The sequence below is a fragment of the Mauremys reevesii genome, linkage group 1 (assembly GCF_016161935.1).
Source record: "Mauremys reevesii isolate NIE-2019 linkage group 1, ASM1616193v1, whole genome shotgun sequence".
NCBI lineage: Eukaryota > Metazoa > Chordata > Testudines > Geoemydidae > Mauremys > Mauremys reevesii.
Window position 1 is genome coordinate 261,339,192 of NC_052623.1, and position 13,550 is coordinate 261,352,741.

General features: G+C 41.7%; 1 protein-coding gene across 1 annotated transcript in view; it reads left to right on the forward strand.

Moving 5' to 3' along the window:
- The window catches only part of STAB2 (stabilin 2), a 142,075-nt gene that overhangs the window by 22,607 nt on the left and 105,918 nt on the right, over nucleotides 1-13,550 (forward strand). The window contains exons 8-10 of the mRNA XM_039484192.1: nucleotides 1,215-1,411; nucleotides 2,339-2,472; nucleotides 9,785-9,918. Coding sequence (XP_039340126.1) covers nucleotides 1,215-1,411; nucleotides 2,339-2,472; nucleotides 9,785-9,918 — 465 coding nt within the window. The remainder of the gene's footprint in view (nucleotides 1-1,214; nucleotides 1,412-2,338; nucleotides 2,473-9,784; nucleotides 9,919-13,550) is intronic.

Here is a 13,550-nt window from a genome sequence, read left to right on the forward strand (position 1 = left end):
CTCATCTGGTATTTTGTCTCCAACAGTGGCTTGCGCCTGATGTTTCAGGAGAAAGTTCAAGAAACTGCATCAGAGAAGTTTCTTCCTATCTCCCATCAGTCAGTGTCTGTCCTATAGCTTAAAGCAAGAGAGATTATGTGCCACTATATTATATTTTATCTAGGGTACTAACGGTAAAATTTACCACTAGGTTCAGTTTTTTAAACTACATAGTGAGTTGATTCAGGATGGATGAATCAATTCAGATGACTCACTTTGAAATCACAAGCAACCACTTGTGCTTTAGTTTCCCCATTGGCTACTATCAGTATTACAGATGAAGGGCCAGATCTCGAACAGCTAACTCTCAGTGGTGAGCAGTTACTCACAGGAGTAATGCCACTGACTTCAATGGAACTACGAATGTAACTGTTGGGTTCCTAATCTGGCCCTAACTCTGCAGCAGTATGGAGGGAATGGACTAAAGCATTCATGGGCCAATCCTCTATCCCAGTGGCTCTCAACCAGGGGTACATGTACCCCCCCCTGGGGATATACAGAGGTTTTCCGGGGGTACATGAACTCATCTAGATCAATGTTTCTCAGCCTGGGGGTTGTGACCCCCAGGGCAGGTCGCAGGAAGGGTTTAGGGGTGTCACACGTGCAGGGCCAGAGATAGGGGGTGCATGGCAACTGCCTGTGGCCCTACACCACAGTGGGCCCCACAAAGCTAAGTTACATGCTTCAACCCTGGGGGGCAGGGCTCGGGCTTGAGCCCCTGAAATGGGTACAATAGTCTGGAGAGGTTGAGAACCACTGCTCTATCCCTGCCTTATAAAGCTTGGGTTTGGAAGACCCATTCTGCTGAGTGACATTTTCTTGCTAATCTAACATGCCTTAGGGCAGTTATTTTAAGTCATGTCACCTTGATCCTCTATGATCACAATTTATTAAAGAAGCGGGCAATAGTTATAATTAAGATTTTTAAATGAATGCATTATTGTAGGTTTAATTGGGTAATAACTCAACATCCCAGCTTTAAAGGTCACTTATGTACAAAAACACAGATAGTTGTTTGCTATGTTGGTATAAATAGGTTCCTATCTCATATCTTCATGTTGATACAACACTCTGGACTTAGCTATTTTAGGCAGTTCATTCTATAGGCTCCACCACCCCCTTACTTTTGCAACTTTGGGGTAATTATTAATTTGTTTTATTAATGTTTTTTCAAGCTATCAACCCGTGCTTAAAAAAGGTCTGTGCTCCGAATGCTTATTGCACCTATCTTGGACCTAATCGTCATAAATGTGTCTGCCAAGAAGGTTACAGAGGGGATGGCCAAGTCTGCTTACCAATAGACCCTTGCCAAGGGATGTTTGGAAATTGCCCTACAGAGTCTACCATTTGCAGATATGATGGTCCAGGAAAGGTAAGTGCTGAACTGGAGCCCAAAGCATTTCCAAAATCAACTGACTAGGACCAAGAATGGTTTTTCCCTGGGGGGAGACAGTCTTGCCTAGTGGATAAAGCTCTCAACAGGCACTTGGGTTCTATTCCCAGCTCTGCCGTGGCCTGCTGGGTGACCTTGGGCAAGTCATTTTCTCTTTCTTGTATCCCCAGTTTACAAAAGGGGGAAATGATAACAACCTCCTTTATAAAGCACTTGTACAGTGCTCTTGCATCAGTAGATCTCCAAGAGCTAGGTATTATTAATTCTGCTGGCTACCTGAGTGAAACATTCCATAGTAAAATTCCCTCCATTGATCAAGTGAGGCTTTCAAAGGTCTCACCTGTTCTAAATAGACATTAATGTTCCCATGGCACTTTTTGTAAGAGGTGGGGCTTGCCTTGGAGTCCTTGTCCATACATTTTGCCTGCTCCCAACTATTTTGCAGTCCCCCGTGTGCTGGTTTGTTGGCCTTCACTATTCTCGGGGCGGCGGGGGGGGGCTGCATTTCAGTGATGTTATAGGCATTTACTGTAGTTTATTAAATGCTTTGTGATCTTTTTGGGGACGAAAAGGTCTATGTGACCACGGATTATAAATTTGGCCTAGCGGCACTGATTTTAATAAATACCTCCTTGTAAGCAATGGCACCTAAAGAATTTTATTTCTTTTTTAAGGATATCATTTGAAAGCCAGAAATTTTCTAGGATGGATAAAATCTAGAAAAGGGTTGAATACATCTGGATAAGCTGCATATATGCATCTGAATTTGCTGGGTGTTTACCTGAGCCTTTGGAAGTTGTCTTTAAATCCTTGCCCTGGCTTTTGTGACAGAAACATGCTGAAAATAGCAAGTCACTAATGAAATCTGAAATACAAACTAACTTTTGTCTTTCGCCCCTGATTTAGTCCCACTGCGAATGCAAAGAACATTACAGAAATTTAGTCCCTGGAAAAGGATGCAGTATGACAGATATCTGTAAGACCAACAACACCTGCCATAAAAATGCAAAATGCGCTATGGTTGCACCGGGACAAATTTTGTAAGTCTTTTTCCTTCTTAAATCTTTCACTGATTATAGTTTATTCAGTAAATAGGCTATTAAGGAAAAAGAGATGGCAGAGCAATTCTCAGTGTATCACTGACAGTTTACTTTATAGAACTTTGGAGCATATTAGATCCTGCTACTAGTGTAGGAGTAATGCTTGGTACGGTGTAGGGAACAGCAAGATAGTTGAGTGTTGTGAGAAGAGAGTGTGCATTTATATTGCTCATTTATAGCTTGATCCAGTGTCCATTGAAGTAAATGGGAGCTCTTTCACTGATTTCAATAGGTTTTGGATCAAACAAGTATGGTGGTATCATAGATGGAGGCACAGTATATTAGCAAAGAATTATACAGTATAATGCTACAGAGAATATGTACTGTAGCTTAATGCAAAACCTTAGAACATAGTATTAAAACGAAGAGTTATAGTTTAACTCTCTTCACTCTCCAGAGATTTTGTCATATGACTGATGTTTGGTTTATAAGAGTTTATTTGTAGTGTTGCTTTTTAGGATTACAATATGGCTGATAATACAGGGTAATAATTCCTGTCTGGTGTCAAAAATACCTTCCATATAGGTGTTCACACTTAGCATAAAGGCAAGTCTCTTGGTTTAAGAAGAGGACAGCTTATCAATTTTGTGCATTCTCATGCTGGTTGTCCTTACAATATTAATGGAACTTTTCTATTATAAATGACTGTGCATTTAGTACAAGTTTATACAGAATGTCCTTCTGCCCACCTACAGAGCAGGTTACACAGCCTCTTCTCTGTGCCTCACAATCTTCCTTGTGATAATGACACAGAAGTAGAGCTGAGTGGGAAAGAGTTTTCCTATCCTGTGAGAGTTTCTGAGATTTAAAACAAAAATAAATTCTCAAAAAAATTCACAAACCAAAAATCTGAAAAAATTCAAATCAGGTCAAACAAAATGTTTCATTTTCATAATTTTGAAATGGTTTGTTTTTATTTTGACCTTTTTAGTATTTTTATTTACATTTTTTCTATAAATTCATTAGATTTCAAATCAAAAAGTGGTTTCCAATTCAAAATGAAACTTTTCATTGAGAAAATATGGAAATTGGAAATTTGACAATTTTCATTGGATTTTTTTTTCAAAATTAGTTCAAAATGGGAATTTCTTAAAAATAAAAGAAATCAAACTTCAGCCCTGCACCAGACTTTCAGTTACATAAGCCCACAACATGTCCGGAGTAGAAGGAGCAGTAGAAAGTAGTGACAGAACAGTAAAGTACAGATCAGATCAGTAATTTATGCAATAGGGAATGAAGCTGAAAATATTTATAAATCATTTGCTATCACTGAATAAAGAGAAACAGATAATTATGACTTCTTTCTTTAAAAGTCTGCTGGCCATTTCATTCCACAAAAGAATAGATGCATGAATGGTATTACTTTTACCAAAGGAAGCAGAGGCCCAGGGAAAGCATGGAAACTTTAGTCCCTATATGAACAGTGGAGCATTACGGTTTTATTGGTAAGGAAGATCACAGGAGATCATCCATTAGGTGGGATTTGAAACAGAAAACTCTTAGAAAACTTAATATCTGGGCTAACTCTGGAACCAGCATTGCAACACTGGCACTACAGTCTAGTAAAACTAGTAAAAATAAAATTCACCCAACAAGAAAGTAGTAGAAAGTAAAATGAATGCTGTCCAGGAGTTTTCTTTCATGCTTTATCATTTTTCATTTTGCCACTTGAACTTTTCAAGAATTGAAGAAAGGTTTTTATTTTACATTTTCCAACTCAGAAAAAAACAAATCCCCCTGAACATCATTTGATTACATTCTGTGGCAAAAAGAGAGATCGGAGGGAATTCTAGATGTCCCCAAAAAGCTGGACATTTTTGAAAAGATTGAAACTTCCAGTTTGTGGGAAAAGCTATTTATAGTAAAACAAAAAAATATTTGAATGAAAATTGTGATAGCTAGATGGGGGCACGGCCATAATAAAGAGCTACGGATGCTGCTGTTGTATCACAAGTATACAGGGAAGCGATGCCACTGCTGTGTTTGACTGTAGCTCAAATTTTAAACCTATATGTCTCCAACTTCCAGCTCTTCTTCCTTTGTTACACTTGAAAATAAGTTATTGTGGTGGCCCCGAGCTAGACCCAGAATGTTTTGTTGCTCTCTCGTAACTGGAAATTGTAAGTTTCCATTGTGTCACCTCCCCTGCAGTTTTTTTGTTTTTTTTTAAATGCACAGTTGTACTGCTGGTCTGCTGCCTCAGTCACTTCGGCTTCCTGTGGAAGCTCTTTGCTTAGAGGAAGACACTGTACCTGTAGTTTGGGGATTATAAAATAGCAGTAGACCAGGGGTAGGCAACCTATGGCACGTGTGCCGAAGGGGGCACACGAGCTGATTTTCAGTGGCACTCACACTGCCTTGGTCCTGGACCACTGGTCCGGGGGGGCTCTGCATTTTAATTTAATTTTAAATGAAGCTTCTTAAACATTTTAAAAACCTTATTTAAACTATTGTTGTACGTAAAGTAGTTATATATTATAGACTTACAGAAAGAGACCTTCTAAAAAGGTTAAAATGTATTACTGGCACGCGAAACCTTAAATTAGAGCGAATAAATGAAGACTCGGCACCCCACTTCTGAAAGGTTGCCGACCCCTGCAATAAACTATTGCTGTCTGTTTCTGTTCCCACATAGGTCTTTTTTGCACCAGTGTTAAAAAAATTTTAAACAACAACATTTCTTCAAGACAGATGTTACTTACATCTATGCCGTTGAAGGCCACTAAGAAACTTCAGCTGGTGCAGAATATGGCAGCTCAGCTAGTTAACAGGGCAGGTTATTGGAAGCACATTCAATTGTAAACTCTGTGGGGCAATGCCAAGCAAAGTGGGGCCCCCAATCCTTGCCCTCTAGCTGGAACATATAAACCTCTTCCCTGACTTCTCTCTTCTGCTTTTTTACTTCTCTCTATTTTGACTCTGTTCCTAAAATAAAAAACGCTGGTTAAGTAGCCACACCTCTTTCCTATAGCAGGGGAGAAGCAGGGAAACTCTCTCTTCTCTGCTGAAAGGAGAGAGAAATACTTCCCCACTCCCTAGCTTGGGTTAGCAGCACTCCCCCACAACTCCCATCCCTCCACGACTGATGCAATGAGTCTTCCCCATTCTGTTTCATTCCAACAACAGAGATTAAAAAATAACCGTGCCTGGTTTGCTTTAGGCCTGCTTCTCCCTAGCTGTTCCCATCCCTAATGGAAAACAGTGGATGGAAACAGCCCCATTCAAAGTAAAACAAACACACACATATACACTGAAAGACTTTACAGATTGCACCAGGTACATGCTCCAAACAAGAGACAAAAGTTACCCAATATAGGCAACTGCCTGGCTGCTCCCTGCCCCAACACACAGAGATAAATTAAGTCCTTTAAAAAGCAAAGGGAAGTTCAATTGGAAGCTTTGCTCCCAAGCAGAAGCTATAATTGCAAAATCTTTATTTCTGCAGCACTCAAATCCAAACCAAAAAATTGGCTTCTAACTCCATTCTGCACAGTCAGAGGTGGTATTTTTCTGACTAAATTAAATTAAATTTCAAACCACAATGCACAGCCCATATTTCTAAGCACACCGTGACTCTAGAAACAACCACAAACAAATGTGGTCAGCAATCTCTTCCTTGATAAGCCTTTGCTGTAAAAGAAGGCAGCATTAATTTACAAGTCTTAATCTGATTTCTGTATTATTTAAAAAACTGCTTCTTTTGCCAAGTTATTTCTCAGCTTTTTTAAAGCCCAGATTCTAGGAAACTGAATTCTTGCACCCACAGCCTGAGATTTGCCCAACCACTCCCCTTCCCCCACAGAAAGAAGGGTTAAGCCCCAAATGTTTCAAGGCAAAAAGGACCTATGCCTCTGCAGCAGATCTGGAGTTCCCTGCTCCCCACTCATGCTCTGTGGCAGTGCAGATGCCCAAGGGATCCCCTTAAAGAGGGGGAGGGTTCACCAGCTTAGAGGGCCTTCCATGAAAAGTAATATGGCCATTAGTGTGAATTAACGTTCCTGCTGTTTTTCCACTGTGTTGGTAGAGGGCAATACACAGGCCCCTTTGATCACAATCCCAGATCTCCTTCCAAACTTCTAGTTCTCCAGACTCAGGGACGACTCTGTGGACTTTAGGGCAAGAAGGGTGTTACCTTGGAGGCAGCTGTCACACATCCCCCCTCTGTATAAGAAAAGGAGATCTACAGGGGGACAGAGCACCATCTGGTTCTGGATTAACACTACGCTACATGTGGGGGGGGTGTGATTGGCAGAAGATGTGCATGTGTAATAAATATAAACAGGAGGTGGACACCTTGAGATTGTTTGATCATATAAAGAAGATGCTTTTAATTGTGTGGAATAACACTCCTTTAATGGTGCATGTAGAAAACTCAGCCAGATGAATCATTAAATATAAGGCTCGTCTGATAATGTAACTTGCTTAAGACTTAACTGGGAAGGGTGCTATTGTCGACTTTTTAATTTCAGCCACGGTCGCTGCTTAAACCACACAGCAGAGCCTGCAGGCAACCTACCAAGTGCAAAATATCAGTGGCAGCATTAGTGAAGATGGCAACCTAGGAAGATTTTCAAAATCATCTAATGATTTTATGTGCCCAACTTAAGACACCTTAAAGGAGTCTGATTTTCAGAAATAATTGAGCACCTGCCCTCCTAATAATCAAGCCCCTTCAAGGTGTCTCAAAATTGCTACTTTTGAAAAACCTTGCCCATTTATGTACACTAGCAGCTACTCAAGAAGCATTTGTGGTTGTACAATTGTAACAGTACAAGGTCTAACATCCTTTGGAGGGTGGAACCTCTAGTGGGCAGCCTGATTGAGTATTTGAACAGATGATACATTCCATTCAATAGAGAGCAGTAGCGCACACACTGAGGAAGGACAGAAACACACACTGTGAAAGCATGTGATTTCATAGCATAATGACTGTCGAAAAACTATGCTAAACCATCAGTAATGTTGACAAAAATGACTGTTAGTTTGATAGCAGTATTTTAACCACCACACCTTTGGTTTGATTAAAAGACATACGCAAATAACTGCCAATATGTAACAGAGATACAGTGTACATTATGGCCTGGTCTACAGAGTTTATGTTAGCTTTAGCAGAGCAGTTTTCGACTACCCAACACCACCCACCACCACCAGTAGGATAGATTAGTTCGACTTTTTTTTTCTCTTAGTTCGACTTCCTCCCTGATGAGGGAGGAGGCTAAATATTCGACATGGCTATGTCGAATTAGGCTATGTGTGATGGAAATCGACCTTAGTTGTTGCGCGCCTGACAGTCAGTCGAGCTTGATGTTCTGACCAGCCTCACAGAAAAATGCCAGGAAAATTGACGACGCCCGGCGCCTTGTGGATGTTCTGGAGGGACAGGGCAGGAGGGAGAGCCCCCCCAGTGTATCTGCAACGCCCTCCCTCCCCACACAAAGTCCCACCCCCTCAACCAAAGTAACAAGAAGGAGGGGGGGGGGGCGGGCCGAAAAAACTGTCACCTGCCTGCTGCACAAACACACAAACAAGCTCTCATTTCCTAAATGTTGAGAAGTCCCTTCCTTCCTGGCTCACGAAGCCCCAATCCCAGTTTCATCCCCTAACTGTTTTGCTGTTAATTACTATTTCCACAAGTTTTTCTACAGAAGACTGTCTGTGAAGGGGGGGGGGGGGGGGTTTGTTATAGTCATATCACCCACCACACTACACACAACACACACAGGGCAGGGCACACAGCACACCACACACACAGTGCAGTCAGTAGGCACCCTGGTGGGGTGGTGAGGAGGTGTGTTCCATGTTCTGTGTGGGGTGAGTGACTTTGTGGCATGGGGAGGTTTTGGAACTTGAATGCAGCGTCGCGTCGTGTGTCGGACCACAGAGCCACGCAGCAGGGGAATCTGTAACCTCCCTCACGGCACAAGGTGAGCTCCCGCACCAGAGTCCCCGAAGGAGGGAGGCAGGCAGGCTTGAAACAACCAGTCAGCCGCACTGCAGACCGCTCTAGGAGGGAGCTATCATTCCTCGTGTAGAAGAGTGTTAACATCACACTGCACACCACCACCACCACAGTCTGCCCCTGTTTTCAACCCCTTTAACGTGATTCATTCATAAAGAAAACATTGTTAATTAACCATTCCATTTTTTTTTTTTTTTGTTGTGTTGTGAAGAGTGGTGGGGTGGTGGTATGGGGGAATGAAGAAAGAAGAAAGAAAACAGTAACTGAAGAGCAGGGCAGTTTCAGCTCTCTGAAAAAAAACTGACAACAGGTTACCCCCCCCTCCTCCCTGACTAGCTAGCTTTCAAGCTCCCCGATGCACACTTCTGCTGGGGCTCTTCTAATTGCACGGCTGTCTGGCTGAGCGTAATCATTTGCCTCTCCCTCCCCACCCCCAAAGGTCTCCCCTGCTCTCTCAGAGAGTGGAGCACACACAGCAAGCAACAACAACAATGGGGGGATTGGTTTTTTTCGCTGAGATCTGCGAGTAGTCAGTAAGCTCCTCTCCCTCCTTGAGACGTCCGAAACTGAATGATGAATGATGACCACCCAAGAAGACCACACACATTTTTCCCCCAGCATGCATTGGGGGAATCCCAAATTCAAATGGGGCGGGGACTGCGGGGAACTGTGGATAGCTTCCCACAGTGCACGCTCCAATGTCAAACACTTGCCCCATTAGTGTGGAGGATTTCCACAATCGAAAATTGTTAAATCAAACTAATCTGGTAGTGTAGACATATCCTATGGCAGATAAAAACATGGCTTCAAATGTACGTAGCTGCAGCTTGCTGATCAGTGAGCCCATATCAAACCTCTTTATAGATAAGACCAGAGAAGTTTAGCTTAAAGAAACTATAAAATCTGGCAAATAGACTTTAATTTTGGAACTCTATCTTTGCTTCAATGTCACGTGGCTCCAGTTTCATCACTTTGTATGGTCTTGTGCTAAGATAGGATATAAACGCTGTTACTGCAGTGAAGTAAAATTACTGCTGGTCAAATAATGAATAAATGTATTAACTTTATATGATAAGTGACAGAAAACTGAGGAATCATTTATTAATCAAGTGCTATTTGACAGTCTGTAGAACTGATCAAAAAAAGGGAAATGAAATGTATTTGCAAATCATCAAAACACTAGAACTCAGATAAGTGATTCCCAACAATTCAATTACATCTGGTTAAAATTTTACTGATACAACAGTATCTGTATCCAACTGATGCTGAAGGTAAATTTTGTTCTTTTCACAGGTGTACTTGCCAGAAGGGTTATGTAGGTGATGGGTTTGTATGCTATGGAAACATAATGGAACGCATCAGAGACCTGAACACTGAACCTGGAGGACAGTGGCAAGGAAAACTGACATCTGCCATAGCACTCATTGGTAGGTACCTAAGGAAAAGAATGCAAATTTAGTCTGAAGAGCTGTCAGCAAAGAAACAACATTTAGCCTGAAGCCTAGAAACTCCCAAAACTACCAAAAGTGTGAGGGTACCTCACTCTGTCCTTGAAGTATATAGTGTTTCATTAGTTTAGTCAGGCTGAGTGACAGCTGATTGCAAGGGTTCTGGCAAGCCTTCTAGAAGAATATCATGTGAATTAAGATAAATCTCAGCCCAGTTTCTGAAATTAAGAATGAGAACACAATTTCTGCATGGAAAAAGAGGCTCCTCTTCCACTGATCTCACTTGAGTCTATTCTTCTAATCACTTTGAGAGAGGACTCCAAAAGATGGCTCTTGGACTTGCTTATTTTGATACATTCTGTATTTAGATCTCACTGTGGCGGGCTTCCGGAGCACATGGGCTGGAGAACCCCCTAATCTGAGGGACTTAGAAAAGGAAAGAAGAAATGCAGTTTATATTTGTTTAAGAAATACATTTCTAGCTCTATTCCTTGCAAAAAGAGCCTTGAAGATGCAAACTGGTGTAAACCAGTCACTAGAGTTGAAGGCTTGTCAATGATTTTTCACTAAGATCATAGGTAACTTGGTGTCCAGCCACACCTACTCACAACTGGCCCTTGGGGCTGGAAATACTATTGCCACAGGTCCTTCAAATCAGTGCACAGCCATTAGAAGCAGCCCTTCCCAGGCTACCTGTAATGGCACTAGGACTGCAGCAAGATTCCTATTAGCCACCTACTTATGGCTAAACTCTTCTACAGAGCAGACAGTAGGATTCTCTGACTACCTGTGGCAGCTCAGTAGTGTGAAAGGAAGCATAGCTAGTTCAGTGGACTCAAAGAGACTGAGCCATGTCAGACTCAGCTCTGAGACGGATATTTTGTAGATAAGATGACACTTAGCATTTCCATAGCACTTCTCACTAAAGGAGCTGAAAGCATTTTCTAAATATTAAATGAATATAATCCCTCTATGAGGTAGGTAAGTATTCTTATCCTCATTCAACAGAGGCATAAAATGAAGCACAGAGAAGTAAAGTGGGGTCAAAGATCTAGCTGGGTATACATGGAATCCTGACTTCCAGCATCTTGCTCTATCTACATTTACTTTGCTACCCCTGTACAAAATAGCTGATATTGTACTGCATAGTGTCAAATCATGTGTTATGCTGATGGCACAAGCCAGATGAAATGATACATGTTACAGAGACCTACCACCATATTCGGACATAATTTCCAACCCCTTGCCAAGGCAGCTTGATATTTTGTGCCGTCTAATGATATCAGGAAAAAATATACAATCCCACAAGTGAGCTACACGTTTGGCCATTATAAAGCAGATGCGCTACTGGAATTTTGGCATTTATGATGTTTTTAATACTGTTACTAAAAGAGGAATGGGGGGAAGAGGCCTGGCTGGAAGTGGAGGAAAACAGGAAGGATGGTAACAGTGGAGGGAACTGCTGGAGAAAAGAGAGCAAAGAATTTGGAAGCTACGGCAGATTCTTCATATGGAGTACAGAGCAGTGTTTGGTGAATAAAATGAAATGTGACTTATTTATGAACTGCCTTTTATAAAGGAGAATGATGGGGAAAAAATCTAGGATGCTTTTGGTTTTGCAAAGCCAAACTCCATACCAGGAATGGCTTGCATTTGGATCCCATTTTATCAGAATCCAAAAAGTTCAGGTGGCTCAGTAAGCCAGTTATTGCAAGCATCTCATGAGGAGAGCAACAAAAATACATTGTCTTCTGTCACAATCTTAAAAAACTGAAGCTACGGCCAGATAGTCCCAAAATGATGTTACATGTCAGAGTTAAATCCCTAAAAGCAGGAAATACAGAGATAAATTATTTGCATAATCCTCTTCACTATGCCCAGTTATTGCAATAAATCTGCGCAAGGTTCTGAATGCCTCCCTGGAGAAGAATGGGAAGATCCTACATTTGGCTAAGGATAAAATGTGGTAATTTTTGCCAATAGACCCACTTTTTGCAGTGAAAATGGGAATATTTTGCATCAGAGTTATGTGCCACAGTTTGACCTCATTTGTTGTGCTGTATATTCCACTACTCTTGGTCCAATCTTTACTTATTCTATAAGCCTTTAGATATGTCAGTGTCCGGTGGGACAGTGGGAATGACTGACAGCAGTTTTAAGTGTCAGTAACATCAAATAGATGACTTTAAGCTAGCAGGCACGGACATTGTTCTGTTATTTAGGGCAACAGAGCCCTAGGGTGGTCTCTAAATCCAGGCCTGGTGCTCCAAAAAAAAAAAAATCCAAAGATTGTATCATGACTCAAGCACAACAAACTTTCAGTATGGTCCAAAGAACAGGTCACTAGACTGGCAGTCAGGGGAGCTGATCCTATTCCTGCTTTTGCCACTGACCTGCTGTGTAACCTTGGACAAGTCACATTCCCCTCTGCGTGCCTATGCTTTCCCTCCCGCCCTGTGTCTATCTTGGCTAATTAGACTAAGATCCTCAGGGCAGGACTGTGTGTCACTATAGGTATGCCTACGCTGCAGCTGGGAGGTGGTATAATTCCCAGCTCAGGTAGACATATGTATGCTTGTTTTGTTCAAGCTAGTGGCAGCACGGGTAGCAGCTCATGCCAGCTCTCAGAGTATAGTCCATCCAAGACCATAGGTTGGTATGTAACCCATGCCTGCTTGGTGTGGCACTCTGTGCCTCTAGACCTGCTTGGTGTGGCACCTAGACCAACTACAGATTGATGAGCCTGCTACAGCCTTGGCTAAAAGACAGGTATCTTTTGTTTCACATGTCAAGCTCCAGAAGTCTCAGGTTTGATCCTGGCCAGTGACGACTGGGGTCTGCCCGCATTAAATGTAGGCGGACAGCTAGCCTGAGCTGCCACCACAGCCACACTGCTATTTTGAGGGTGCTGGCTAGTATGTGTATGTCTCCCCAAGCTGGGAATTACACCTCCCAGCTGCAGGGTAGACATATGTGTTTCTACAGTGCCCAGCATAATGGGGCCCTGATCTTGGTTGGTGCTTTTTGGTACTGCTGTAAAACAAAAAATAACATTGAGACAACAAGCCATCTTTCCCCTTAACCAGTCCTGGGGCATGAATGTTCCCCTTCATTTTGCCAGCACTGAGAACCTATGACATATGCATGTTAACTGCACAGGTTACTTTGCTTTACACATTAATTGCATGTTAATGTCTTTTAAAGAATAAAAAGTAAAGTAACCTGCATATTCTGCATCTTCCAGTCAAATTATAGCATCTAAAACTACATTTTGTGTATTTATTCTAGAGTACACAATACCAGTGATAAACTCCAAAAAGATGAACATGCTCTGTCAGTAAACTTTTACTGTTGTGTTATAATTGGAGTTGGGTGAATAACTGATTTTTTGGTTCGCTTTCAGTTCTGAAAAAACAGGAAAAAAGTCATTTTGACCCGAATTAAATACAAATTTGTTCAGCGTTTTGGTAAAACAAACATTTTTCATTGAACAAACATTTAATTCAACTGGAAATATTTTGTTTCTGGGCATGTTTAAAGGGCTAGATTCACAAAACAGCTGGAGGAGGTGTTGGTGCTAATAACCTTTAATCTAGTGGTGAAGGCCCTCA